The sequence below is a fragment of the Ascaphus truei genome, chromosome 4, assembly GCF_040206685.1.
Source record: "Ascaphus truei isolate aAscTru1 chromosome 4, aAscTru1.hap1, whole genome shotgun sequence".
Lineage (NCBI taxonomy): Eukaryota > Metazoa > Chordata > Amphibia > Anura > Ascaphidae > Ascaphus > Ascaphus truei.
The window spans coordinates 343,603,690-343,622,079 of record NC_134486.1 but is presented as its reverse complement, the minus strand read 5'-3'; the positions used below and the strand labels follow the sequence as shown (position 1 = coordinate 343,622,079).

The window sequence follows — 18,390 nt, the reverse complement described above, 5'->3', positions numbered from 1 at the left end:
TGCCGGCCACTTCGCTGCTAAGGGTAAGTGCCTAAACCCCCTGCCCTAAGCGTGCACTCCCCTCCCCCCTTAAATTAACCCCCATACACTGAACTGTAATTAAGCTTGCCCTAGAAGCGGCCGGCGGTGGGTCGGCTGCAGAGGAGGGTCCATCTGAGTGCCTGCTGCAGGCGGGTGAAGACGTGCGTGGAGCAGAGATCATGTAGGACCCCATACCTCCTCCGTTTGCTCCCGTATGGGCGAACGGAAAAAGGGTATGGGGATTATTATACAGTTGGAGGATTAAGCATGGACTCCCCTGCAGCATTCATCCTTCAGTGCCGCAATCTACACTCCCCAGCGCTGCAGACACTTGCTTGTTTGCCTACTTCTACCTTTTAGTTAAACGTTTGCAGATCATCTTGCACTGCTCTACAATTCAATTCAAATTCTTGCGACTTGGAATGTTTTAATTTCTTTTCATCTGATATATCTTTTTCATTTATTTTTGCGATTCTGCAATATTGTATTTTTTTCCGCCCCCTGCAGTTTCATCTAAAATATTCATAAGTTCTTAATTGTAGGTTGGTATTCCCATGGAGCATTATAGCTCCAGTTGAAATTCTCTGCTGCCGTTTTTGTTTTCTTAGTCTTATTTCTCTCAATTACCGGTTTTGCCCGATTTTTATAATTGAGAAGTCCATAGTCTCCTTATAATCGAGGCCCACATATTTTGCTGCTGACCGTCTTGTCCTGAGGAAGTCGGCAACAGAGTAGCCATTTGCGCATGCGCTTCTTTAAATTCTGTGCAAGGCAGCAACACAGTAGCCGGCATATTACTTATTTTTCCAATTCGCAGTGGCTGGAATAGGGGCGGTTGCCCTATAATCGAGTAAATAGCGCCATCAATGGACTGTTTTATTACTAATAGACACATTTTGCTGATGGAGACCACTCTTAAGAGATAATAGAGTATAAAATAAATGGGAAACATACCTCTGGATATTTTGGTTTCTTAAAAATTCCTCTATAGCAGCTAGAGACAGATGGGTAACTTAGCTGGGGTAGGACAAGCGTTCTAGACACGGGTATGAAGGTGTGGTTTCCCCTCTGGTCAGTTAAGTTGTCAAAAAGGCACAGACATACAACATGTAGATAAACACACGGGTGGGAAGTATGCTGCCATAAAGGACTTGAAGAGACAACACTATTGGAGGTAGATTTTCTCATTTTATTCAGAGTCCTTTTATGGCAGCCAGGCACAGATGGAATTTCCCAGAGCAGTAAAATATATTCGGTAGCCAAGCCTGGTACAACAGCCTGCAGAACTTTTCTGCCTAATCTGGAACCCGAATAGTCTTGAAGATTTAAATCAGGGGAGCGCAAGAGATTTTCTGGTGGGTGGGGCGCGCACGCGGCTGTTAGAGGCCCTGCGCTTCCCCACAGGCATTTAAAATCTATTTTTGTTTCCAGAGATGTAAGCCACAGATATCTCGGGAACTCCTACTTCTGCACACCTTTAAAAAGATGGGAGACTTCCTTCAGAGGTCTCTCACTTCTCGGTCATCTTTGATTTGAAGATGGCTTGGATCTCCAGTATATTGATATGCAACTTGGTCTCTGATACTGACCAAAGACCCTGGACTGCTGTCTTCGCAGTGCGCACCCCACGCGGTTAGACTTGTCGGATGAGATGGTCTTCCCAACTGGAGCCATCTATCTTCCTCCTAGCAGATTTTACTGGTTGACCCATCAATGTATACAAGAGAAAAGGAAACCTAGTATATAAGCACTCTATCACAACTGAATGTATAATTATATTATTAAAATACTTTATTAATGAACAATGAATAAAAAAAGGGGTGTTATATATATTTTTATTTATCAAACAGCACGTGACTGTGTCATTTGTAACATAACTATGGGTAGTTAGGTTGATTGTACATAAGGAGATCCCTGGTTGATATTCAGGATCTAATGCTATACTTATAGCTGCCTATAGATATTGGAAAGGGGCCGTAGTAGGACCACTATGTAGATGAAGTTTTGTCTCAATATGAATGTATCAGGGCGTGTAATTTAGACGCGCTGCGATGGTGGACTTTGTGTGGTATGTATTTTAATACATCCGGGCATGATATGCGGAGATAGAACTAGTCTGTGTGACTATCTGTATTATATGATTGAGTATTGAGCTGGAGGGAAACCTCAGTCATGCTGCTAAGCAAAGTATCAATCTATATGAGGGTAACCCCAGAGTGAAACACTGACTAGAATACTGCCCCTTACGTGCCCTGAAGAAGCGTTCATACGTGAAACGCGCGCGTCGGCCACATACCTCCTACACACGCGGGAAGCTCTTCATTTGAATGTAGCATTGCATGGATATTGTTTCAAGCTACTACACTATCAGCAACCTCTGTGTGATTGTTACTTTGATCCTGCAAGTTATAATCCTCACTGCAGGATCTTTTTTGCCCTTAGGGGCTGTTCACTAGCCCACTATTTAGTTAGGCATGCCCTCGAGCATATCAGCGCTGATATACTTATGATCAGCGCTGATATAGGGGACCATGCGGTGCTAATTTAGCATAGGTGTGTTCTAACTGTTTTTGCGTTATTCTACACTTTGTTCTGCTGAGTGGGGGTGCGGGTGGGTATGGGTCCACACAGACCTCACCTCACGGCACTTACCTCTTACTGATGATTCATGTCAATCAGCTGCTAGCATCGGCATTTTTAAGAAGCACTAACTGCGCTATTCTGTTGCTTTTCGAGTGGTACCCTACTATCTGAGCCTTGAGTAGGTATATTTATTATCTATGATTGTCCTAATTGGATAATTAATTATATTATACTGCATACTCAGGCCATTAGTATTTTTAGGGGCTACGTATCCCCTGAAACGCTGTGGTTACTATGGGACCTGCCTACTCTCTCACCCTGTCGATCAAGGGGTGAGGGATTCACGTGGGCTACGGGTCGATATTAACCCCACTACACGGCACTCACCTCTAGCGTGGGGATCCGCTCTCATCAGCTGTTATACACCGGCAACTGAGATACATTCTCCGGCCGGAGTCAGTGCTCGTTCAAAATCACCAGTTTAACCGGAGCCTTTATTATATACCTACGAGTTACATGCCGATCTCAGAATCACTCCCACTACGTTTATTATATCCTGCGTATGGTGCTCACGTATGACCTATTATGCACCACATGCAGTTTTCAAGTATTGCGGAGGTTCTCTCTAGTGCTTCGTCCATGCCAAATATTTTGTAGATTTAGCCTCTCAGTATTTACACTGTACCTTTCTGCCCTAACATTCCCTTGTGAGGGCTGTGAAGGTTGATATCATATACCTATCACCTCCCTTTTGGAGATATAGGATTTGCTTATACCATCCTTGAGGATTTAACACTATCCCCTATATCTGTCTGACAGCCTAGCCACAGTACACATCAACTACTTTAGATGTTGGCACCTTATTGAAGGTTTACATCACTTATTTACTGAGCATACTCTGTCATCTACTGTGGCTAAACGGCTCACGGGGCAGTATTCTAGTCAGTGTTTCACTCTGGGGTTACCCTCATAGATTGATACTTTGCTTAGCAGCATGACTGAGATTTCCCTCCAGCTCAATACTCAATCATATAATACAGATAGTCACACAGACTAGTTCTATCTCCGCATATCATGCCCGGATGTATTAAAATACATACCACACAAAGTCCACCATCGCAGCGCGTCTAAATTACACGCCCTGATACATTCATATTGAGACGAAACTTCATCTACATAGTGGTCCTACTACGGCCCCTTTCCTATATCTATAGGCAGCTATAAGTATAGCATTAGATCCTGAATATCAATCAGGGATCTCCTTATGTACAATCAACCTAACTACCCATAGTTATGTTACAAATGACACAGTCACGTGCTGTTTAATATATATTTTTATTTTAACACCCCTTTTTTTTATTCATTGTTCATTAATAAAGTATTTTAATAATATAACTATACATTCAGTTGTGATAGTGCTTATATACTAGGTTTCCTTTTCTCTTGCATACATTCATGTCCCTACCTAGTTAGCACCTCACCGTGGTTTACTACTCAAGCTGTGCGGGTGTTCTCTTTACGTGTACTGTAGCTTGACCCATCATAAGCAGCTTCGGCTTTGCCACTAGGGGATTTTGCTCCCTGGGTTGAATAGCCTGTTGACGTGTCTCTGCAATGGTCTGAGATTAAGCCTCGGCCATGGAATCACATTTGTTGCTGAATTTAGGCATCCTAAGGGGAGATATATATTGAAGCTTTAACCGTAATATGAACTGCTGACCTGACTTCCTTCTTTTTAGTTATTTTCTTTAATTTTTTTTAAAATATATAAATCTTTACTGCTTTCTGCTATGGTAGTGATATTATTACTCCACTCCTAGTATTGAAGAGGACTCCAAAATACTGGATCTTCTGGTATGTCAGCAAATTGCTCTTTAGGTTGATCACCCACTCATGTTCCTCCAATTGCTCTCATACCTTGGCGACCTGAATCTTTGCTACTTGGTATGATGGAGATTTTATTAACTGATCGTCCAATTATGGCATCACCCAAATGCCTGGTCTTTGCAAAACTTCTATAACTGCCGTTACCTTCCTGAAGGTTTTGGGGGCTGTTGCTAGCCCGAAAGGTACCAACTGGTTATGCTGTCCAGAAGCATAGGAATTTTGGATGACCCTCTGTTATAAGGATATGGAGGCAACCTGGAAATCTCCTTTTTATACTGCTGTCATTCCTGCCCTGAGTTCATGTATTGCCTCCATCATGGCAGCTGCATTTTCCAGTTGACTTGGAAGCCTCGATTCCCTGAAGCTATTTTTTGGGCTCCAGACAAAATGTAGTGAATAGCCCCGGGTAATTATCTGTGAGACCCAGGTGTCCATTGTAAAGTTAAACCAATGGTCTAGAAACCCTGCCAGACTGTCGTGAGCTTCAGGGACTTTGCTTCTTGATGCTGACCCATGCCACTTCTTGCCAGAGTCTGCTCTTGAAGGATTACTGTGACTGTGGGTCCAAACCTCTATAGTATGATTTCCCAGGTCTGTATGTTCTGAACTCCTTTGAAGCCTTCCTTGAAGGTCTTACAAATGAAGATGGTCTCAACTTCCTTTTGTGGTAGCAACTGACTTTTTTGCAACTGGCAACTTATAATTTTGTCTAAGGCGTTTCCAAACAAATAAGCACCTGTCTAAGGCAAGGTTATAAGCATATTCTTGTACGATGCTGCCCATGGTTTCAGCCACAAGGCTCACCTTGCCACAACCGGATTTGCTGAGGATCTTGCCAGCAGGCGTACAAAATCAATGAGGAATTGCGTATGAAATCCATTGCCTCTATAAGGTTAAAGTATTTTATAGTCAGGAAAAAGCGGTTTGATTTTCTTGGACCCAAGAAAGCCTGATCCAATATATCTAGCTCTTTAGTGTCTTTGACATATAGTGTTTATTTTTCAATTAGCGTATTCATTGATTCCCATTTTGAAAAAAAATAGACTTCATGCTAAAGGTCCTCTTCATCAGGTGGCAATTCTCACTGCTCTAAAAAACAAAACAAAAAAAAAACCTGTTCCTTCCTGAATATTCTTAGGCAATCTTCCACATCCATAAATGTCTGGCCGACATAAATGTCGTCCGACAGCCTTTCTTAAATACGCTCTCTGCCTATTGGGATCTTTGTCTGCCGGAAGTGACCTCGCCAGAAGCACACCAACCGGCTGCCCCTCGCCACTTGCGAACTTCACTTCTGAAAAGAATTCCAAGGAGAAGCATTGAGGGTCATGTGGAACCCTGAATGCTTCCGCCCCAAAACTAGAAGTCATGGACTGCACTCTGCTGAACTATGCACCATAACGGGTTATCCATCCGGGCAAAATTCCATTGAGTAGAACAGGAGAAGGGTAATCCTGAGGTATGGTGGCTAGAGAGAGATTAGTGACCAAAGAGCGAGGAGTCTTCAATGTAACATATCCCCAGGACGGCATGAGTGCGGTCCTTAAGGGAGAAAAATAATCCTCTGAGACGTTCCATCCAACGGTACAACTTTACCTAGTGAAGGTAGGGCAAGTAGCTGACCAGATTGGAGACCATACCTTTGTCTAGCACTCTTGTCCTACCCCAGCTCGGTGGCAGAGTTATCCCATCTGTCTAGCTGCTACAGAGAACACTGAATAAAAATATTTAAATGTATAGCAATTTATAAATGTTCTGTTAAATATATAGTTATAGCTAATGGACTAGTGTTGCCGAACCTGGAATGGAATGTGTAGGCTTAACTGTTGTGTGCCGCATTGTGAAATAAAACGGTAAGGGGCCCCCACCATTTTATTTTTTCCAAGACCTTAGAACTAGAGGTGGTTTTCTAATAATCAAAATGTGTATTTTAGAACAGATGTGGGGGGGGGGTGGAAGAGAGGTGTGCAGGAGGGTCAGTGGGGGTGCTTCTTGTAGCATGCCCGGCAGGGTGAAGAATATAGAGGCTTCCATCTCCCACGGCATGAGTCAATCTTATTCAATCACCATTGAAGTAAAATTTTTACTTATTTGCTTTCTGTTTTAAAAATAGTTTTTTCTTCAGATCAGTTTAATTGTTATCTTTTATTTTTTCGTTATTCTTTCTCTTGGCTAATTATGGCAGCATAATTAATTTAAACCACACAATAAAAAAGGGAATTGCATGTACAGCAGTCTTCTCACGAAAGGGATTAGGCAAAGAAAGTAAACACTCCAAAGCATTTGGTTACTATGGAGACAATTAAAAAAAAATTCTCTCTCAAACAAATGATTTGATTTGTTTAAAATGTGAATAACCTATATTTAACACATGAAGCAGTCCACTGCAGTTAGTTCATTTTGGTCCTAGGAGTTACTGTCCCTGTTACTATTAGATTTGCCTGCACTCCCAGAATGTGTTGGCATGTCTACACTCGATGGTCTCCAGGAATTTTGTTAGGGGGTCCTCTGAACAGGGGTCTTTCAGCACGAGAGATCCTCAAGTTAAATTTGAAATAAAATATTTTTAATTGCATTATTGCAGTGAACCAATGTGTCTATTGTTGGAACCTTCATCTGGGGCCTAATAATGTGACGGTTCAGCATGTAAGCTATTGGCAAGATGCACAGAACGATTTTGGTATGGTTGGTCTTCTGGATAGTGTCTTTTTGTCCAAGCACTATCAACCTCTGTTTGTAATGCAAATCCTATATTGTTTACCACGTTTCACAATCCGACTTTCTATTTAGTTATACACAGGTCCTTCTACTTTTGCATTCGGTCAAACTCTGCGTAAGTTATCTGTGTGCTTAGTGCAGTTTGTTAATGCCACCTGCCTTGCACACCAAGATTCAAGGGGGTAAACTGCTACTGCCAACCTATTGGATGCCCTAAAGCATACACAAACTCATTTGTATTGTAAAGAAAATCTAAATATCCAATCTACTCAGAGGTCTCTGCCCAAGGACATGTATGTTTGACTCGGTGAGACAGTAGTGCTGTCTGACTCTATTGGATTATTAAAGGAACTAAGACACACTACTGTACAAAAATGTAATGTAATAAAAATCAAAAATGTCTTTGCTCATATTGAGTAGCACCAAAAAGAGATCCAATGTTTTGGTGTGTACAGCACCTTCATCAAAGTGCAAAATGACACATGTATATCTTTACGATGACACAGCCGGCATCGATGTTCCAGAGCCCTCGCCCCAGGCCAACACTCGTCATGATGACCTCATGCGCAATGCGGAGTGACTTCACTTATCCCAAGCAACAGGATGGCCACACTTCCCCAGAGGTTGCAAATCTCTATGGAAACAAACACGGAACGGCACATTGAGTGCCAAACCTAGATTAAAAAACAAAACAAAAAACAAAAGTGCTGTAAATGGATGTAATATGGAATAAAAAGAACCGTTAAGCAGTCATGGTTACAAGTCACTACGGAACTAGCAAATTGCTGTCAAACTGTTTATAAGAAACCACTAGTAGTCTACATAAATGTATAGATCATCCCAAAATGGGACAAAAGACGCCCTGTAAAAGAAGTTAGATTTAATTAGTCATTAAGTACTACTGGTTTAAGAGTAAAGATCCAAAACGTTTCACGTTGGACTAATTGGTCAATATCTCCTCTCCCAAGAACAGAGGTGCTTAATTCCTTTAAAGCATATGAAGGAACAGTGTTTGAGCTTTTTGTAATGTCTAAGGTCCGTTCTATACTGTTTGCGGCCGTGCATGTGCGAACGCGCTTGCACGTGCCGCATGCTTTTCGTGTGTATAGAGTCTGTGCTGCCGTGTGCGTGTGTGTGCGCGCGTGTTTAATAATGGCTTAAAAATTTTTTTTTTAAAAGGAAAAAAAAATTGATTAAATAAAATAAAAAAATGTATTTGTGTAGTCAGACACATGCACACATTTAGTCGGCGGTAGCGGCGCAAAATCTTTATTTTCTGGTCTTCCCCGTTGTCTGTTGGCTCCCCGCTCCCTGCCGTGCGGCCCTTGTATAGAAGGGCTGACCAACCTCAGCCATCTATAACTGCCGCGCGCGCGCTCGGCGCAGTACGCGCCCACACTATAGAATCAGCCTAAGGCGTGTGGCTGTCACCTTTTTAATGTTGCTGCAATGCTCTATATCTGGTTTTCGTGTTTTAGCTGCCTTGTTGTTTTTCCTGACATACGTCGGACTGCGTGGGCACTTGAGAATGTAATAAAAGCTGAGTAGTTTCACATGTAATTCTTTGATAGTGTTAGATTTGTGCCCTTCTGTTGGATGATAAAATAAATCTCCAATATGGAGAGAATTTCAAACAGAACATCCCTGACATTGAGAAGAACTAGGCTTTTTTGTGCTAAGATTGATTAGCTTGAACCACTTTATCACCCAGATTCTTACACCTTAACGTAATTTTTGCCATGATAGACCTGGAATGACCTAACTGTGGGTCTGCCTGTAAAATAGGCCAATGTTTATATAGTGTGTTACAGAAATATATTTTTAGAGAATTTGAAGGAAAACACATCTGTCATTTTTAGTTTTCGTTTATTTACCTTTAGAAGCATAGGCCTTCCGTATACATTCATCAAGTAGAGAACTGCAGTAGCCATCATGTTCAAGAAACCGCTGTTTCAGATCAGAAACAGCTGAAGCAGCTTTAGAAGGATCTTTGACTATTATCATAACCTGCAACAACTGTGAACACGGGAGACTATTTAGTAAATTAGGAGGATGATCGCTCGAAGCGTGCCGGAACATATTTTATCAGTAGGCTTGCAATAGAGCCCTGTGGTCCATAAAAAAAATGTGTATATATGTATATTATATACAGTGTTCGACAAACCTATACATTTGCACGCCCCGGGCGAGTGGATTTAACATCGTGGCGAGCTCCTATTGGCCCAAGCAGCACACGTGTGGCGAGTAGATTTTTTGGTGATTTGTCGACCACTGATTATATACATACACACATTAATATAATTATCCTGCTTGGTTAGCATAACGTCAAGGAAAGTAATATTTGGTTTTACTCCATACTGAAGTGAATTAGTGTACCTGTGTTTAAGTCAGGGATACATTTCTCAATGTACTCAGTATTGCCGGCCCCAACCATAAACGCATGAATGTAGTGCCACCGCACGACCATAAAATGCATAGATTTGCGCAAGATGGCGCCACATTGCTCCCTGTAGCTGTGAATACAAATGTTTGAATTTAAAATGTCAAATGAAATAAAGTAGTAAAATAGAGGGCTGAGGTGTAACTTATTTTTGATGACCTCCATCATACTGTATGTGGACATAGTTAACAAATACACAGATACACAGCAAGCTCTCAGAACCCCCCCCCCCCCCAAATTATGTGTGTGTGTGTGTGTGTGTGTGTGTGTGTCAGTCAAAAGAAGTGCTATTGGGCGTGGCTAATTGTATAAAACAAGAAACAAAAGTCCAGAGCAACATCCAATGTGACAAAAATACACAGTGAAATATCTATATATCTCTTGAAAAAGGGTCATTTAGTTTATGGTCCTGGCATTGAACCGGTCACAACCAGCTGCATAAAAAGAGAACCTGCTTACTTTGATATTGGGGAGGGGTGAGGGGGCAGGTTTTCTTTTCATGCAGCTGGTTGTGACCGGTTCAATGCCAGGACCATCCTGCCTCTAATTGCAGAGGTAAATAAGGATTTTAATCAGTTAGTGTTAGGACATGTGAACTGGTCATGCCTTGAAAGTGGCTCGCAGGCTTATACGCTTTGGCCAAAGGGTTAACTAAATGACCCTTTTTCAAGAGATATATACGTATTTCACTATGTATTTTTGTCACATTGGATGTTGCTCTGGACTTTGTTGTTCCATCAGATGTGGGATACTCGTGTAAAGGGAGGAGACACCAAGTGAAACTAAAATGTTATCAAGTTCAATTTGTGTAAACTTAGTCAGGAAATAATTGGTCTTTAATATGAGACAGGGTTAACCAGGCTCTTAATAAAGGTCAAGCCCTGTTTTGGTTACCTCTGATCCGAAATAAGGATTCAAGAGGAGTCCGCTGTCTATGCATAACATGTAATTTGCGACAAAGATTTTTTTTTTGTGTTTACCTTTCCAGGGATGCCAGCGAGCAGGAATTGCTAGGGCATGAGTTTCAAGGGGGTTTTGCGGAGAAGTTGTCAGAATGTGCCTAGGTAGTTGGGGTCCGGAGTTGTCGGTTCCCCTAAAAATGTACCCGGGAATAATGCTTGATTCTCTGATACATGTAGGCACATTTGTCCCGGTAATACCTCCCCTTGAAAACGCTTGCGTGACTCACCACTAGGGTTCCCTGCTTCAGCATAGCCCAGAAAGGTAAATGGGGTAAAGTGGTCCTGTAACGTTAAGGGGGATGCCCAGGTAGCCCAGAACCTGTATTGGGGTTCTTGGGTACTCCAACTATAGATAAAGTTGTGAGAGGACTCTTGAGTCCAGTAGCTAGTGTGTGGGGAATAAAGGCTAGTAGAAACAAAAGTGCAGCATTCTATTAGACAGGTATTAAAATATGTTAGATTTAATACTGTAATAGTGCTATATGTACTGTTGTGCTCTGTACATCAGCTTGGACTTTCGGAAGCAATGTTCAGACAGGCTACCAAGTTGGTGCCTGTAAATCTGCTGGACATCAGAGATGAAAGCCACCAGAGGATGTCCGAGGTGTGAAAGCCATTTGGGTAACAGGGAAATGCTCAAGTACCCATGTCCTGGGATCAATGGCAGTCTTTCGGGCTGCCATTTGTTCTACCAGACCTGGAGGAGCCTGACCCAGCGGGTGGCATGAGATAGCCAGGGACCAAGGTGGCAAACTTGCGCATGTCCCTTGGCAATATCAGATTTCCTGCAGACCAGGCTTTTTGAGTGTGCTTTTGCGTGAATAGCAGAGCACAGGCTTCAGGAAAGTCTGGCCGGAAAATATTCTAAGTCCCACTTCTGGCGGCCAAGTTCTAATCGAATGTAGCGGTCGCAGCTGGGTTTGGTACTAACCCCCACTCAAAAGGAAATCCAAGTTCTCTAAAGTATACTGGATAGAAGTGACGTGTGGAACTTCACGCCGATTTGGGAACCAGAGGATTTCGGGCTAAGTCCCGGTTCGGGTAAAACTCTTATTTAGAGTTCCCTGCACCTAGAACAGTCTAGTTTTCGACCCCCAGTAAGTGTGCTTTTCAGCTGTATTTTGTGTTTTACTGTGTGTGTGCCTATTTCTGGGAATAAACTACAATTTATTTCATTTATCTTGTTTTGCTCAATGAATGATCCTGGTAAAAAGGTGTAAATTGCCTGGTCTCCCGTAACAATGACTTCATATTTTGTACGAAAAAAGCTGAAAAAATAAATGGCTGTAAACAGCAATAGATTGGCAGATGGAGGTGAGCTTATTGAGCGGCCTGATGGATTGACGAGATTTACATATCTTCGCTAACAGGTACAAAAAATTGGCTCTCGGGTGGTGTCGCTAAATTGAAAGTACCGAGATCAATCCCCATCTGTTAAGTGACATTACTAGAAAAGAATCGGTCTCATCTTGATGGTTATACTGTACGTAAAACCATAAGGCGTTTATAACAATGATTTTCTGAAAGTTGCTGAAATGCGTCCTTTCTGAGCGGAATAACTTGGTGCCACAGCCCCCCCCCCCCCAACCCCCACCGTTGCCAGCCCTTTTGATTATATCTCCTCATTTTGTAAATCTCTTTAAAGCTTTTGTTTCATTGCAGACTTAAGTGTCGTGATATCATGAGATATTACATTTTTTTTAAAATCAATCTGATACGTCAGGGGTTAATGGGGTTACAGTTTGCTGTTAAAATACATAACTTTTTATGGCCTGTTTAAACCCTTGACCTGGTCTGAGTTGTATGGGACTGATACAATCTAGAGTGAAGGGCATCTGTTTTGCCCACGATGGGATTAAGTTATGGCCGTTATTACATTCCCGTAAACAAGACACTTTTAACGGTCCTTTCAATGCATTTCTGGAAGGGTTCTATAGCGTGCCAAGGGGCGTGACTAACCCTACCATTCATAAATATGAAGATGCTGTATCATGAACCTGACATTATTCTAAAGTATACTGGATAGTTATTTGTAAATGTTGCAATTAACCAAATCAAATGATTCCAAACCCTTCGTGTTTAGGAGGTGGCAAGGGACAGGTATCAATTTGTCACTCAAACTTAGGCCGAGGCAATGCTAGGCGTGACTGAGCACGTGACGTCATGCATGCCTGCCGCAGAGGCAATTTGTGGCCTAGGGGGATATGCGACGGGGAGGCGTGCCCGTGATGTCTTGTGTGTGTAGTTCATCCTCATTGGCTAAACCGACTGTTGTGCGACAATCAAATTACTTTGCTCAGCAATTGCATGTGCGGTTGCGCGCTCGGTGGCCTGCCTCATAGAGGTACGGCCTTTTGTTTGTGCCTTCGCGCTAAAAATGGATGCGGCCTAAGGGGCAAGTCTACCAAAATTAGTCTCTACTTTCAGCAAACTCGCCTGAATCGATTTTGATATGACTCGTGTCTAAGTATTATTGAAATAAAGTTATGAGGTCTTTTATATATGCAGTTAGATTTTAAACATTGTCTTACAGGTGTGTTCTTGTGTTTGTTTGTTTTTCCTTCTCTCAAGTCACAAATGTCAGCCCGAGCTGATTTATGGCACAGGTGGGCTCATGTTGCATGAATGGTACATAAGGCTAAGGCCTGGGTCCCGCTGCTTCCGACGGCCCGTGCGGCCGCGCGCACTACGCACCATCTGATGTTATTCTCCCGAGCCGGTCCCAGTCCCTCTTCCCTGCACGGCTCACTACACGCTGTGACGCGTCACGTGGTGTGGCTGTGAGCCAATGAGGAGGGGAGGCTTCGGGGGGAGGAGAGTGTGGGGGGAAAGCAGCGATTTTAAATAAACTCTGCAGCACCAAGGAAGTCCCCCCCTGCTCCCTCTCACAGACTCTCCTCTTCGCGGGGGGATGGTGGGGGGGGTTGTGTGTGTGTGTGTGTGTGTGTGTGTGTGTGTGTGTGCCATTGTACGCGCTGCTCATGTACTGCGGGACAATGTCAGCACCTAAGTATTGGGTTGAAGGCCCCCCTAGCAGTGACGGGGTTAATACGCCTGCCGAGCTGTGTGTCAGCGATCCCCCTTCCGATTTCCCCCCCCCCTGCTATGATGTGGTAAAGTATAGACATTTCTACGTATGTTTTATCCTTTTATTTTAAGAAACTGTTCTGCATTTATTATATCTATGTTCTTGTAATCTAAGCACTGTCTATTACAGCCAAACTTTAGTAAGTGATGCTTTTGTGCTCTGGTTGCACGCTTTGTAGAGTGTAAAGTACATTTTCAGACACCTTTTGCTACAACAGGTTTTTGTGTGTTAAGTGCATAGTTTTTCTTTAATAAACGGACCTTAGACCCTCGCAGATATATAATTACATATTTCTTGGGTGGTGGAAGCATATGGATATGATGGCAATTGAGGGGTAAATATGGACTAATTTAAGTACCTTTTGCTAGAGGAAGGTGAGTTTGTATATTTGTCGTGCTCCCAAGTGTGCTGTCTGTGACAGATGGTATATTGGGATGGAGTGAAGGGAGATATTACTCTTTGTGAGACCTTTGCGAAAGGTAAAAGTGGGCCAGCTATGTAGCTGAGTATTAACCCTTGTCTCATATGCAGGTCATGTGCTCACAGGTGTGCCGTACATGACAGGAAGATTTTCTACCCTTGCTCCTACGTGTGTAATGTGGACATTTTAAACTAGAATGTTTGTTTAGGTTTGTACATACAGTAATGGAGAGCGAAAAAAGAGCCTGTATATAGTATTTCAGATCAAGGCTCAATGATACTAAATCACTTTCAAATCGTTAAAAAGTATATCTCAAATGAGATCAAACATAACCTTTATTGATAAATAATAAAATTCACAAATGGCAGTAATGGTCACTAATCTCATTCATACCACGGAAGATCCTATAATTCACTAACCAGGAGACAGATGAATGGTTGCTACCCCGAGTAATTAAAAGATCCATATACTCCAAGCCATACCCAAAAGGGTATACCCCAAATATAAAGTAACGGGAAGATGGAAATCAGACCAAAGTTAGAAATCTGTGTGAGCAGCTTCGCTCATTACAGGTAATGGGTATCTCTCAAAATCGGTGCCTGGTATAGCAATTTCTCATTGCACACCTGATACTGCACCATAGTTTTTCTTGGGCCATGCCTCCTTTACTTGATTACTGTTTTTGTATTTTATTTTTTCCATATCATTTGTTCCTCACTTACTTTTCCAGCTGCGCATCTTGAGCACCATAAACATTTTCTTAATACAGTACGTAGATTCATCAGCAAGATAAATCATGCACAATGCATACGTTTGTGTTATCGCTATACTTCTGTTACTTTTAGTTAAATCATTGTTATGTTTCTTTTAGATCATACTCTATGGGGATTTGCCAAAGAAGGAAAATATCATATACTTGTCAAATCATCAGTGTACAGGTCTGTATGTCATTTCAATGCAGTAATGATAGATCAACTCTTTTCATTGGCTTTTGATATAATATTCTTTTGAAGAGTAATCATTTGTCTTGATATCGTGTTCATTTTTTAAAGAATACATAGGGCAGCATGTTGGAAGAATATTATTGTTCATCACCTGCAGAAAATGTTTTGTTTTGTAAAAAATAAATAAATAAACATGTTGCAGCTGAACTGTCAAATTCATTTAACTCCTCTAACAGCCAAGACTGGGGATAATATTGAATTAGACAATAGCCTTTTTTGCCCCTGTTGAACCCCCACCTCAAGACACACTGCGCTTGTACTGGCTGTAATCCCTGTTTGTAGACTAACAGGTGTGGAACTCTGCATCTGACTTCATGACTGAATGCTAGTCCTCTTAACCCTGAATGCTCCTTCCTTCCGCTACATACAGGTGTTTTGGATTAAATTGATCAGTAACTAATCTAAACTAATTTTCTTCCTAGCTTTAAAAAGCAACCTCACTGTTCCGATTGTTTTTATTTTTTTTATAAACCTGTTATGAGGGTGTCCATGTATTAATCCTGTACTACTTGGTGTAAAGCAGCAATCCACCCTGACTAATCCCCATATAATTTTGTACAGGATTGGTACAAGGGGTCCTCCATGGCTGAATTGCACTATTCACAGCTCGGGGATCCCCAGTTTTCATGATGCCTCCTGGTGAAGTTACTGGTACTACAGTGATAGTTAAACTTATTGTCCCCAGTGCCGTGGACAAACAAGAAAAAGTCCTCGACGCTGGGGATTGCGGCTGCCGCCAGTGCGATTTGGGGGGAAGGAAGATGCTAAATTGTGAAATGTGTGTGTATTTTTCTGTTCCCCATAATGCACATACTTTAGAACTCTGAAAGATTCTGCTTCTTCTCTTATGAAGAGGAAAAAAGTGTGTTGCAAGTTTTTTTGTTTTTTTTTTAAAGAAATACTGTATCTAGACACACAGGAATTGACAGCAGATACTACAAGTATAAGATTGTGTCCCACCTAGTCTGCCCACGTTAATGGAAAGCCGAGGGACTCCTCACATTTTCACTTACTTTTTTTTTTTTTTTTTTTTTTTAAAGCTCTGTTCCTCTAACATGTTCATGTTGAGTGGTTAATTTACGTGTGTTTTGAGAGCGACATGAACGCACATTCACACGTTTATATTGTCCTTTCAGTTGACTGGATCGTCGCAAACATGTTGGCTGTCCAGCAGAATGCCCTGGGTCATGTACGATATGTTCTAAAGGATGGCTTGAAATTTCTACCTCTGTATGGGTGGTATTTTTCTCAGGTAATTGTGCTAGGGATATTTGTGGGTGTTTTTGCTCAATCAAATTGCTGGAATATTGTCATTCCCTAGACTGGATTTTTAATGCTCATAAATGCTATTCGTAATGAATTATATTGGACAGATTTAAAGTTGTCAAATTCTCCCCTTCCCCATTCTCCCTTTATTATACAAGAATGAGTGGCAAGAATGAATAAACACACAACCAACTTTCATATTAGCAAAACTATTTTCTTTCCTGGTTTGAGCAACATTGTTTATTGGTTAAGTACTGTTATAACAAAGGACTCATTAAAAATGTGCAGTAGTTTTAAGAGCATGTTGAAGTATTCTATCATAACTAAACAAAATATACAGTTAGAACAAGCCTCATAACTCAGACAAGCTTAGGTTTTTGTTTTGTAATTTTTTTTAATGCAGACTAGTTTATGTGCAATAAAAACATCATCTCTTTCTCACAGCATGGAGGAATTTACGTCAAGCGAAATGCCAAATTCAATGAAAAGAAAATGCGAAACAAATTGCTGTCTCAGGTCAAAGCGGAGACTCCAGTAAGATCCCTTTATTAAATATTTGGTGTTTTAGGTGTGAAAAAAAAATATTTGTTGAAGTGTTTCCTTTACCCTTATTTCGACCCTGTCCTTCTCGGGGAGCCAGTAAAGAGAAGTGAGGGGGAGTAATGGGGGCTCATTGCAAACTTGCTGAATGCAGCGACATCACAGGTAGGAGAAATCCAACTCCTCCCTCGTCTCAGTTCACCATGTTTACAATAGATATATGTAGGTAGGTATGTATGTATGTATGTATTTAAGTAATAATCATCGAACAGATCAGTACTGGCCAATAATGTCTTCACTGGAAGCACTCGTAGCGCCCCCCACCCCCTCAATACGCACACGCTGTGCGCCATGGCTACCCCCTTCAGTCCGCACGCGCTTCGTGCCCCCTCAGTACACACGTGCCGCCAGGCCCCTCCCTCAGTACACACGTGCCGCCAGGCCCCTCCCTCAGTACACACGTGCCGCCAGGCCCCTCACTCAGTACACGCGTGTCACGGCCCCCCCCCTCAGTACACACGCACTGCGTGCCGCGGGAACCCCCCTCAATATGCATGTGCCACGGGACCCCGCCATGCGCCCGCCCCTCCCTCTATACGCATGCTCCGTGTCTGCCCCGTCCTATATGCACACGTCGCGCTCATCCCCTCCCTCTATACGCACGCGCCCTCCCTCTATAAGCACGCGCCGTGCCCGCCCCCTCTATATGCCCGCGCCCTCCCTCTATATGCCCGCCCCTCTATATGCTCGCGCCCTCCCTCTATATGCTCGCGCCCTCCCTCTATATGCCCGCGCCCTCCCTCTATATGCCCGCGCCCTCCCTCTATATGCCCGCGCCCTCCCTCTATGCCCGCGCCCTTCCTCTATATGCCCGCGCCCTTCCTCTATATGCCCGCGCCCTCCCTCTATGCCCGCGCCCTTCCTCTATATGCCCGCGCCCTCCCTCTATATGCCCGCGCCCTCCCTCTATATGCCCGCGCCCTCCCTCTATATGCCCGCGCCCTCCCTCTATATGCCCGCGCCCTCCCTCTATACGCCCGCGCCCTCCCTCTATATGCCCGCGCCCTCCCTCTATACGCACGCATCGCACCCTATCTCACTCTAGGCACGCACCGTGCCCGCCCCCTAAGTACGCACGCGTCGCGTCCGCTTCCTAACTACGCACGGCCGCGCCCGCCCCCTAACTATGCGCGCCCACGCTCTACGCACAGAAAAACTGGGACAGTGGGCAGATAAGTCGAGACCTGGGACAAACGGCAAGGGACGTCTGGTCACCCTACCCCACAGGGTGTTCTTTTTCTGGTACATTTGGGTACAGGGAGCTTTCCGTATTCCCTAGAGCCGAGCAAAGATGCTTTACTCAAAGTACTCTAGTGCCACGATACGTGTGTTTTGGCCAAGAGGAAGCAAGCAGGTTGTAGGCTTTACATGGTCTTCTAGCTATTGTGCTACACATTAAT

At 43.0% G+C, this 18,390-nt stretch overlaps 1 protein-coding gene across 1 annotated transcript in view; it reads left to right on the top strand.

Moving 5' to 3' along the window:
* AGPAT5 (1-acylglycerol-3-phosphate O-acyltransferase 5) overlaps window positions 1-18,390 on the top strand; it is a 62,960-nt gene that overhangs the window by 17,906 nt on the left and 26,664 nt on the right. Inside the window, exons 2-4 of the mRNA XM_075598205.1 lie at window positions 14,992-15,058; window positions 16,261-16,376; window positions 16,835-16,924. Of these exons, the coding sequence (XP_075454320.1) occupies window positions 14,992-15,058; window positions 16,261-16,376; window positions 16,835-16,924 (273 nt within the window). The remainder of the gene's footprint in view (window positions 1-14,991; window positions 15,059-16,260; window positions 16,377-16,834; window positions 16,925-18,390) is intronic.